The sequence below is a fragment of the Danio rerio genome, chromosome 8 (assembly GCF_052040795.2).
Source record: "Danio rerio strain M-AB ecotype USA chromosome 8, GRCz13ab, whole genome shotgun sequence".
NCBI lineage: Eukaryota > Metazoa > Chordata > Actinopteri > Cypriniformes > Danionidae > Danio > Danio rerio.
In genome coordinates, this window is record NC_141028.1 from 36,803,606 (window position 1) to 36,813,567 (window position 9,962).

The following is a 9,962-nucleotide window of genomic DNA, read 5'->3' on the forward strand; positions in this document are numbered from 1 at the left end:
CCTAACCCCGCCTCTCACAGTGACCTCACTAGCTCCGCTGAGTGCTTTGTGTCTCAGATTGCATGCAAGTCTGCAGCCAGATACTGCTGGAAGCTAGTCATCAAATACACAGGAACGAATGACTACACGTGTCAATCTGTCTATTAAACTATCTAATCTGTCTAGTCAGTCTTTTATTATCTTTTATATGCAAAAATATTCATTCATAAAAACATATGTATATATGAACACTGGGTCAAATAGGGTCCGTGCATTTTAAATCTAATAACAAAATTAACCCAATGTTGGTTTTGTCCATATTTAAATGAACGTGTGTAAACGCACGCTTTGATCAAACCTTTTATTCCCCTTGATGATATTGTGCTTTTTTTTCCCCCTCAATGCCCTCCAAAGTTTCAATGTTTGGCCGTGTCTGCCATATCTGTTTTGTTTAAAAAAAAAAAAGGAATGCATCGGTTCCTGCATGTAGAATTCAGAAATCTCATGGCATTGAAAGAAAACTGGCAGCAGTTGAGTGCCGAGGTCAAAGGTCAGATGAGCAGGCATCACACCTGATAAACACCTGGGGCAACTGTACAGTAAAAAAAAAAAAAACAACAAGATTAAGAAATATTGCTTTAATTTGAGAGAGACAAAAAAAACTCTTCCGTGTTAAAATTTGATGTTCCTCCAGCGTTCTTACGTCAGTCTTTAATGTCAGGTGATCCTTCAAATGTCAGTGTAAATTGTTGAGTGTACCATTAGTGCTCAGTCGTGTTTTTCATAGTTACCAGTGCCGATGGAGTTTTTTTTTTTTAGAGCGTCATATTCTGCTGGAAAAGTTTCATTTTAATGGTAATATGCCATGAGCGGAGGTGTATGAGTAACTTCACAAGTTGACCATAGTCTAGAGCGATGACATGCTCATCTACTCCCAGAACCTGGCAGAACGAAATGTTGCAGCTCGTCCGGTCTTCAATGATGAGCCCAAAAGAGGCCACTTCACAGAGCCGGCCCAAGGCTTAAGAGAACTGAGAGGCAGGACAAGATGGCGGGCTGGACTTGGTTAACTTTAGATTTTACACAAATCTCATTGTTTTGTTTTTCACCTAAAATAGTAATTAAAACATCCAAGATGTGTTTTGCCTCATCAAAATGTGGAATTTGATCAGCAAACTACTCATTCTAAGACAACTATGCCTTGGGCTAAATGACTTGGCTTCAAGTACGATGCCACACGATTCAGAAATGAAGGTACAGACTGCACAAACAGATAAACGACATGATGCATCTCATTTCACCACAACTAAAGGCAGCGACAAAAAAAAAGTCAAGCTCTCACGATGATGACATTTCTCATGCAACCCTTTAGCAAGCCTACATAGTATTTATGCCTAAAAGTCACTGCATGGGTAAATAAGAAACAAGCAACACACACACACACACATATATATATATATATATATATATATATATCCATGGGCCACTGTAAAGTAATATGGTTCTGTCATAACGTTTTGAATGAAAATCTGCATTTGGATAAGACACCTTTAGTATAGTTTTGATTTTAAGGCATAATAAAGATCAAATGCAAGTACGAGTGGATTTACATTGAAAATTTCAAACGCATCAAGAAAACCATGTGCTAAGGAAATTTCAAACCATTTGGAACGCACAGAGACGAGCTTTTGTGCAAAAATGAACTTAAAGGTGCCTTTAAAAAAGTGTCAAAGTACTTTTGAAAACAAAAAAGCAAACCCCCAATAGGTGGCAGCAAGAGGCCGCTTTATTTGAGTAAAGCATTGAACGATTCATTCAGCCAAAGAAGCCAATAGGATGAACGGACAGTTGAATCAATCCCTGAATCATCGACTCACCCGAGTCTTCTTGGCGAAGGCCTGAATCGTTCGTGCAGGGAAACGTCGCTGTGTATTATTCAGAGATGGCCAACTGTTCTGCTGTTTATTTTATTATACTTATCGCAATGATTTTACTACTACTATCAATAAAATTAATATTAATAATGATAATATTGCCGGAAGTTGTACAGCGCATGCGTCACGTGTTCATCATCAGCATCCATGACAACCGTCCTGTGGCTGTTGTTTGAATCTCGCTGTGTCGATTGGCATCTGATCTCTGCGTCCTCCGTGACAATTTTTCCAGATTATCGATATTATTGATCGTTGGATACGTCGATTGATCGCCTGCTGTTCCCATCACTCAGGTTTGACCCTTTTTATTACGCTGTGCTTTGTGTTTGTGTTCAGTATGTCTTGTGTTCAATACAGGTTCCAGAGTCGACTCACCTACGACTCGCTCCAGTTTGAAGGCCTCAACATCAGCGCGGGGGAGCTGAAGCGGCAGATCATGAGGAGCAAGAGGCTGAAGTTCTGCCAGCTGAAGATCAGCAACGCCCAGACTGATGAAGGTGAGTTGAGGAAAAGACACTTCAACTGTTCTACGCTAACATTAGATGCGTTACATCAGACACTTCTGGAAGCTGTAAGGTGGTGCTGATGCTGACATGTAGGGATGTTTTGGCTGTTTTAAAAGGCTAATGGCTCTCAAAGTATACCGTGCTCCATAATTATGTGCTGATTCTGATTTTATTTTGCTGTCAGAATACACAGATGATGCTCTCATCCCTAAAAACACGTCGGTCATCATCAGACGGATCCCTGCGGCGGGACTGAAGTCCTCAAACAGAAGATTTGTTGGGTAAGTGCTGTGAAATGAGCACACGCGTCCTCTGTTAGATGTTATATGAAGACTCCTGGTCTGTCCCTGGTGTTTTAGTCACACAAGCTCCTTTGTTTTGCAGACATCAAGCTGGACGCTGGCGTGAACCTTCACCTAGAGCTGATCCTTCACTCCTCTCACTGGAGCAGTTGTTGAAGGTATTGAACAAATGAATAGCACAATAGCAATGTAAAGCACACAATATACGCACACGCACTCAGCTTCTTAGGGAGATTTGAGATTGTTTGAAGGGTTGAGGGTGAAAAAGATTCAAATGTGCAAATGCCTGTGAAACAGACTGAGAATCTGGCTGAGGCAAAGGCGTCAGAGGAGGACAAGCTGAAAGCGGTGATGTACCAGTCCAGCCTGTGCTACTACTCCAGCAGGTGAGCGTTCAGACACTGACAGGTTTGCTTTGTGAGAGATGTCTGAGCTGATTCTCATGGTTCTGATGTTCACTAGTGAGGCCATGAGGCTGCTTGGGATCCCGGGACACCACATTAGGCACTGCCCCACTAATGTGGTAACTGGGTTTTCCAAGCTCACGGTTGCTGTGAACTTGAGCTCTTGTCCTCATCAGTCAGATTGTTTGCTCAGAGTTTGACTGTCACTCCTCAATTCACAGGGCAGCCGCTCCGCGCCGCACAAGCGCATCCGGAAGAGCACAGGGATTCCCCGCAGCTTCCTGTTGGAGGTGGACGACCCAGACCGAAAGGGAGTCATGATAGACGGCAGCGGCCGATACGTCATTCCCATCATAGACGCGTGAGTAAACTGTACTTGGCATAGCCGCATGTTCTAGTGTTTGTCCAAATCTCACATGATGTCTGCTTGTGTGTGTTTGCGCTCGATCTGTTCAGTGAGGCCTATGCTGCTGAGAAGAGAAAGAGGCCGTCCTTCTCCTGCCAGACCGAGCCTTTGCCCTCCTCGTCCTCAGCAGGTGCGGCATCTTCGGTCCGGGACGCCGGAGGGAAACGGTCCCGCTCCCCATCTTCACCAGAGACGCGCGGCGACCAGAAGAGACCACGTCGCTGAGAGACCTTCATCCAAGAGACCTGGAGCCGACGTGTAAATATTGTACATAGTTTATTAATAAAAGATAATAAAGATTATAGCCGCATGAACTGTGTGGACTGGTTAACCTTCACTCCAGCAGTGCAACACACACATACACACACACACACACACACACACACACACACACACACGAATGAATTCATAAACACAATATCATGAAGTTTTGCTTTAATTTAGGAAAAGAGAAACTCTTCTGGGCTAAAATCTGATGGGTTTTTTTCAGCGTTCTTACTTCAGTCTTTAATGTCAGGTGATCCTTCAAATGTCAGTGTAAAGTGTTGAGTACACTATTAGTGCTCAGTCGTGTTTTTCATAGTTACCAGTGCCGATGGAGTTTTTTGAAGCGTCATATTCTGCTGGAAACGTTTCATTTGAATGGTAATGTCCCATAAGCGGAGGTCTTGTGAGTAACTTCACAAGTCGGTCAAAGTCTACACCGGTGACAAGCTCATCTACTCCCAGAACCTGCTACTCTCTACCTACACGTTGTCAGCTGATGTTTCAAAACCTCAACACTCGCATACAGAACAGCCTCAGCGTCTGCACCACTTATCGGCACTAGCTGCAAGTCTACACCCCCTCTGTCCAGAAGTGAGCACAGCCTCTTGGTACCATCCCAGCAAGCATTTTTTTGGGGTGTTTAAAGGTGCCAACTGACCATCAAAAGTAAAAATGACTCATTTTATCTCATCCCAACAGGGAAACCACCAACAATAAAGAATGAGTTACTATCTGGTGTCATGGCTTTGCAATTAAAACAAGTTTAGTTATAATGGAGGTCATTGGGGGCAAAAAACAGCCACTTGAACAATATGAACAATACATAAGGGTTAAAAGTCTAATAGACGGCTTGGTTAAAACCAGGCTAAATCTAGGCTGTCAGTGAGTGTGCACCCCTAACCCCGCCTCTCACAGTGACCTCACTAGCTCCGCTGAGTGCTTTGTGTCTCAGATTGCATGCAAGTCTGCAGCCAGATACTGCTGGAAGCTAGTCATCAAATACACAGGAACGAATGACTACACGTGTCAATCTGTCTATTAAACTATCTAATCTGTCTAGTCAGTCTTTTATTATCTTTTATATGCAAAAATATTCATTCATAAAAACATATGTATATATGAACACTGGGTCAAATAGGGTCCGTGCATTTTAAATCTAATAACAAAATTAACCCAATGTTGGTTTTGTCCATATTTAAATGAACGTGTGTAAACGCACGCTTTGATCAAACCTTTTATTCCCCTTGATGATATTGTGCTTTTTTTTTCCCCTCAATGCCCTCCAAAGTTTCAATGTTTGGCCGTGTCTGCCATATCTGTTTTGTTTAAAAAAAAAAAAGGAATGCATCGGTTCCTGCATGTAGAATTCAGAAATCTCATGGCATTGAAAGAAAACTGGCAGCAGTTGAGTGCCGAGGTCAAAGGTCAGATGAGCAGGCATCACACCTGATAAACACCTGGGGCAACTGTACAGTAAAAAAAAAAAAAACAACAAGATTAAGAAATATTGCTTTAATTTGAGAGAGACAAAAAAAACTCTTCCGTGTTAAAATTTGATGTTCCTCCAGCGTTCTTACGTCAGTCTTTAATGTCAGGTGATCCTTCAAATGTCAGTGTAAATTGTTGAGTGTACCATTAGTGCTCAGTCGTGTTTTTCATAGTTACCAGTGCCGATGGAGTTTTTTTTTTTAGAGCGTCATATTCTGCTGGAAAAGTTTCATTTTAATGGTAATATGCCATGAGCGGAGGTGTATGAGTAACTTCACAAGTTGACCATAGTCTAGAGCGATGACATGCTCATCTACTCCCAGAACCTGGCAGAACGAAATGTTGCAGCTCGTCCGGTCTTCAATGATGAGCCCAAAAGAGGCCACTTCACAGAGCCGGCCCAAGGCTTAAGAGAACTGAGAGGCAGGACAAGATGGCGGGCTGGACTTGGTTAACTTTAGATTTTACACAAATCTCATTGTTTTGTTTTTCACCTAAAATAGTAATTAAAACATCCAAGATGTGTTTTGCCTCATCAAAATGTGGAATTTGATCAGCAAACTACTCATTCTAAGACAACTATGCCTTGGGCTAAATGACTTGGCTTCAAGTACGATGCCACACGATTCAGAAATGAAGGTACAGACTGCACAAACAGATAAACGACATGATGCATCTCATTTCACCACAACTAAAGGCAGCGACAAAAAAAAAGTCAAGCTCTCACGATGATGACATTTCTCATGCAACCCTTTAGCAAGCCTACATAGTATTTATGCCTAAAAGTCACTGCATGGGTAAATAAGAAACAAGCAACACACACACACACATATATATATATATATATATATATATATATATATATATATATATATATCCATGGGCCACTGTAAAGTAATATGGTTCTGTCATAACGTTTTGAATGAAAATCTGCATTTGGATAAGACACCTTTAGTATAGTTTTGATTTTAAGGCATAATAAAGATCAAATGCAAGTACGAGTGGATTTACATTGAAAATTTCAAACGCATCAAGAAAACCATGTGCTAAGGAAATTTCAAACCATTTGGAACGCACAGAGACGAGCTTTTGTGCAAAAATGAACTTAAAGGTGCCTTTAAAAAAGTGTCAAAGTACTTTTGAAAACAAAAAAGCAAACCCCCAATAGGTGGCAGCAAGAGGCCGCTTTATTTGAGTAAAGCATTGAACGATTCATTCAGCCAAAGAAGCCAATAGGATGAACGGACAGTTGAATCAATCCCTGAATCATCGACTCACCCGAGTCTTCTTGGCGAAGGCCTGAATCGTTCGTGCAGGGAAACGTCGCTGTGTATTATTCAGAGATGGCCAACTGTTCTGCTGTTTATTTTATTATACTTATCGCAATGATTTTACTACTACTATCAATAAAATTAATATTAATAATGATAATATTGCCGGAAGTTGTACAGCGCATGCGTCACGTGTTCATCATCAGCATCCATGACAACCGTCCTGTGGCTGTTGTTTGAATCTCGCTGTGTCGATTGGCATCTGATCTCTGCGTCCTCCGTGACAATTTTTCCAGATTATCGATATTATTGATCGTTGGATACGTCGATTGATCGCCTGCTGTTCCCATCACTCAGGTTTGACCCTTTTTATTACGCTGTGCTTTGTGTTTGTGTTCAGTATGTCTTGTGTTCACTACAGGTTCCAGAGTCGACTCACCTACGACTCGCTCCAGTTTGAAGGCCTCAACATCAGCGCGGGGGAGCTGAAGCGGCAGATCATGAGGAGCAAGAGGCTGAAGTTCTGCCAGCTGAAGATCAGCAACGCCCAGACTGATGAAGGTGAGTTGAGGAAAAGACACTTCAACTGTTCTACGCTAACATTAGATGCGTTACATCAGACACTTCTGGAAGCTGTAAGGTGGTGCTGATGCTGACATGTAGGGATGTTTTGGCTGTTTTAAAAGGCTAATGGCTCTCAAAGTATACCGTGCTCCATAATTATGTGCTGATTCTGATTTTATTTTGCTGTCAGAATACACAGATGATGCTCTCATCCCTAAAAACACGTCGGTCATCATCAGACGGATCCCTACGGCGGGACTGAAGTCCTCAAACAGAAGATTTGTTGGGTAAGTGCTGTGAAATGAGCACACGCGTCCTCTGTTAGATGTTATATGAAGACTCCTGGTCTGTCCCTGGTGTTTTAGTCACACAAGCTCCTTTGTTTTGCAGACATCAAGCTGGACGCTGGCGTGAACCTTCACCTAGAGCTGATCCTTCACTCCTCTCACTGGAGCAGTTGTTGAAGGTATTGAACAAATGAATAGCACAATAGCAATGTAAAGCACACAATATACGCACACGCACTCAGCTTCTTAGGGAAATTTGAGATTGTTTGAAGGGTTGAGGGTGAAAAAGATTCAAATGTGCAAATGCCTGTGAAACAGACTGAGAATCTGGCTGAGGCAAAGGCGTCAGAGGAGGACAAGCTGAAAGCGGTGATGTACCAGTCCAGCCTGTGCTACTACTCCAGCAGGTGAGCGTTCAGACACTGACAGGTTTGCTTTGTGAGAGATGTCTGAGCTGATTCTCATGGTTCTGATGTTCACTAGTGAGGCCATGAGGCTGCTTGGGATCCCGGGACACCACATTAGGCACTGCCCCACTAATGTGGTAACTGGGTTTTCCAAGCTCACGGTTGCTGTGAACTTGAGCTCTTGTCCTCATCAGTCAGATTGTTTGCTCAGAGTTTGACTGTCACTCCTCAATTCACAGGGCAGCCGCTCCGCGCCGCACAAGCGCATCCGGAAGAGCACAGGGATTCCCCGCAGCTTCCTGTTGGAGGTGGACGACCCAGACCGAAAGGGAGTCATGATAGACGGCAGCGGCCGATACGTCATTCCCATCATAGACGCGTGAGTAAACTGTACTTGGCATAGCCGCATGTTCTAGTGTTTGTCCAAATCTCACATGATGTCTGCTTGTGTGTGTTTGCGCTCGATCTGTTCAGTGAGGCCTATGCTGCTGAGAAGAGAAAGAGGCCGTCCTTCTCCTGCCAGACCGAGCCTTTGCCCTCCTCGTCCTCAGCAGGTGCGGCATCTTCGGTCCGGGACGCCGGAGGGAAACGGTCCCGCTCCCCATCTTCACCAGAGACGCGCGGCGACCAGAAGAGACCACGTCGCTGAGAGACCTTCATCCAAGAGACCTGGAGCCGACGTGTAAATATTGTACATAGTTTATTAACAAAAGATAATAAAGATTATAGCCGCATGAACTGTGTGGACTGGTTAACCTTCACTCCAGCAGTGCAACACACACATACACACACACACACACACACACACACACACACGAATGAATTCATAAACACAATATCATGAAGTTTTGCTTTAATTTAGGAAAAGAGAAACTCTTCTGGGCTAAAATCTGATGGGTTTTTTTCAGCGTTCTTACTTCAGTCTTTAATGTCAGGTGATCCTTCAAATGTCAGTGTAAAGTGTTGAGTACACTATTAGTGCTCAGTCGTGTTTTTCATAGTTACCAGTGCCGATGGAGTTTTTTGAAGCGTCATATTCTGCTGGAAACGTTTCATTTGAATGGTAATGTCCCATAAGCGGAGGTCTTGTGAGTAACTTCACAAGTCGGTCAAAGTCTACACCGGTGACAAGCTCATCTACTCCCAGAACCTGCTACTCTCTACCTACACGTTGTCAGCTGATGTTTCAAAACCTCAACACTCGCATACAGAACAGCCTCAGCGTCTGCACCACTTATCGGCACTAGCTGCAAGTCTACACCCCCTCTGTCCAGAAGTGAGCACAGCCTCTTGGTACCATCCCAGCAAGCATTTTTTTGGGGTGTTTAAAGGTGCCAACTGACCATCAAAAGTAAAAATGACTCATTTTATCTCATCCCAACAGGGAAACCACCAACAATAAAGAATGAGTTACTATCTGGTGTCATGGCTTTGCAATTAAAACAAGTTTAGTTATAATGGAGGTCATTGGGGGCAAAAAACAGCCACTTGAACAATATGAACAATACATAAGGGTTAAAAGTCTAATAGACGGCTTGGTTAAAACCAGGCTAAATCTAGGCTGTCAGTGAGTGTGCACCCCTAACCCCGCCTCTCACAGTGACCTCACTAGCTCCGCTGAGTGCTTTGTGTCTCAGATTGCATGCAAGTCTGCAGCCAGATACTGCTGGAAGCTAGTCATCAAATACACAGGAACGAATGACTACACATGTCAATCTGTCTATTAAACTATCTAATCTGTCTAGTCAGTCTTTTATTATCTTTTATATGCAAAAATATTCATTCATAAAAACATATGTATATATGAACACTGGGTCAAATAGGGTCCGTGCATTTTAAATCTAATAACAAAATTAACCCAATGTTGGTTTTGTCCATATTTAAATGAACGTGTGTAAACGCACGCTTTGATCAAACCTTTTATTCCCCTTGATGATATTGTGCTTTTTTTTCCCCTCAATGCCCTCCAAAGTTTCAATGTTTGGCCGTGTCTGCCATATCTGTTTTGTTTAAAAAAAAAAAAGGAATGCATCGGTTCCTGCATGTAGAATTCAGAAATCTCATGGCATTGAAAGAAAACTGGCAGCAGTTGAGTGCCGAGGTCAAAGGTCAGATGAGCAGGCATCACACCTGATAAACACCTGGGG

At 42.9% G+C, this 9,962-nt stretch overlaps 3 protein-coding genes across 30 annotated transcripts in view; 2 read left to right on the forward strand and 1 right to left on the reverse strand.

Annotated features, from left to right (window-relative positions):
* LOC141375838 (uncharacterized) overlaps nucleotides 1-9,962 on the reverse strand; it is a 488,480-nt gene that overhangs the window by 220,431 nt on the left and 258,087 nt on the right. The window lies entirely within an intron of this gene.
* Nucleotides 641-4,528, forward strand: LOC141375547 (E3 ubiquitin-protein ligase RBBP6-like). Of its 5 annotated transcripts, XM_087264995.1 has the most exons (8): nucleotides 2,077-2,206; nucleotides 2,271-2,410; nucleotides 2,604-2,700; nucleotides 2,804-2,879; nucleotides 3,019-3,107; nucleotides 3,184-3,244; nucleotides 3,347-3,486; nucleotides 3,582-3,843. In XM_087264995.1, the coding sequence occupies exons 2-8, from the start codon at nucleotides 2,350-2,352 to the stop codon at nucleotides 3,754-3,756; spliced, it is 699 nt and encodes a 232-aa protein (XP_087121121.1). In that variant the 5' UTR covers nucleotides 2,077-2,206; nucleotides 2,271-2,349; the 3' UTR covers nucleotides 3,757-3,843. The 5 variants fall into 5 exon arrangements, with proteins under 5 accessions (XP_087121124.1, XP_087121121.1, XP_087121120.1 ...); XM_087264998.2 differs by lacking the exons at nucleotides 2,077-2,206; nucleotides 3,184-3,244 and adding an exon at nucleotides 641-1,233 and having other exon boundaries at nucleotides 3,582-3,850; XM_087264994.2 differs by having other exon boundaries at nucleotides 2,077-2,410; nucleotides 3,582-3,858.
* LOC141375548 (E3 ubiquitin-protein ligase RBBP6-like) lies at nucleotides 6,785-8,557 on the forward strand. Of its 2 annotated transcripts, XM_087265040.1 has the most exons (7): nucleotides 6,785-7,118; nucleotides 7,312-7,408; nucleotides 7,512-7,587; nucleotides 7,727-7,815; nucleotides 7,892-7,952; nucleotides 8,055-8,194; nucleotides 8,290-8,550. In XM_087265040.1, the coding sequence occupies exons 1-7, from the start codon at nucleotides 6,959-6,961 to the stop codon at nucleotides 8,462-8,464; spliced, it is 798 nt and encodes a 265-aa protein (XP_087121166.1). In that variant the 5' UTR covers nucleotides 6,785-6,958; the 3' UTR covers nucleotides 8,465-8,550. The 2 variants fall into 2 exon arrangements, with proteins under 2 accessions (XP_087121166.1, XP_087121167.1); XM_087265041.1 differs by lacking the exon at nucleotides 7,892-7,952 and having other exon boundaries at nucleotides 8,290-8,557.

What these genes read in the sequence shown, in the direction of transcription:
- LOC141375547 (XM_087264994.2), top strand. Translation starts at nt 2,251, where the DNA reads ATGTCTTGTGTTCAATACAGGTTCCAGAGTCGACTCACCTACGACTCG. An exon ending in CACTGGAGCAGTTGTTGAAG is followed by an intron (nt 2,880 to 3,018) that starts GTATTGAACAAA and finishes CCTGTGAAACAG; the next exon opens with ACTGAGAATCTGGCTGAGGC. An exon ending in CTGTGCTACTACTCCAGCAG is followed by an intron (nt 3,108 to 3,183) that starts GTGAGCGTTCAG and finishes GATGTTCACTAG; the next exon opens with TGAGGCCATGAGGCTGCTTG.
- LOC141375548 (XM_087265040.1), top strand. Translation starts at nt 6,959, where the DNA reads ATGTCTTGTGTTCACTACAGGTTCCAGAGTCGACTCACCTACGACTCG. An exon ending in TCAAACAGAAGATTTGTTGG is followed by an intron (nt 7,409 to 7,511) that starts GTAAGTGCTGTG and finishes TTTGTTTTGCAG; the next exon opens with ACATCAAGCTGGACGCTGGC. An exon ending in GTCATTCCCATCATAGACGC is followed by an intron (nt 8,195 to 8,289) that starts GTGAGTAAACTG and finishes CGATCTGTTCAG; the next exon opens with TGAGGCCTATGCTGCTGAGA.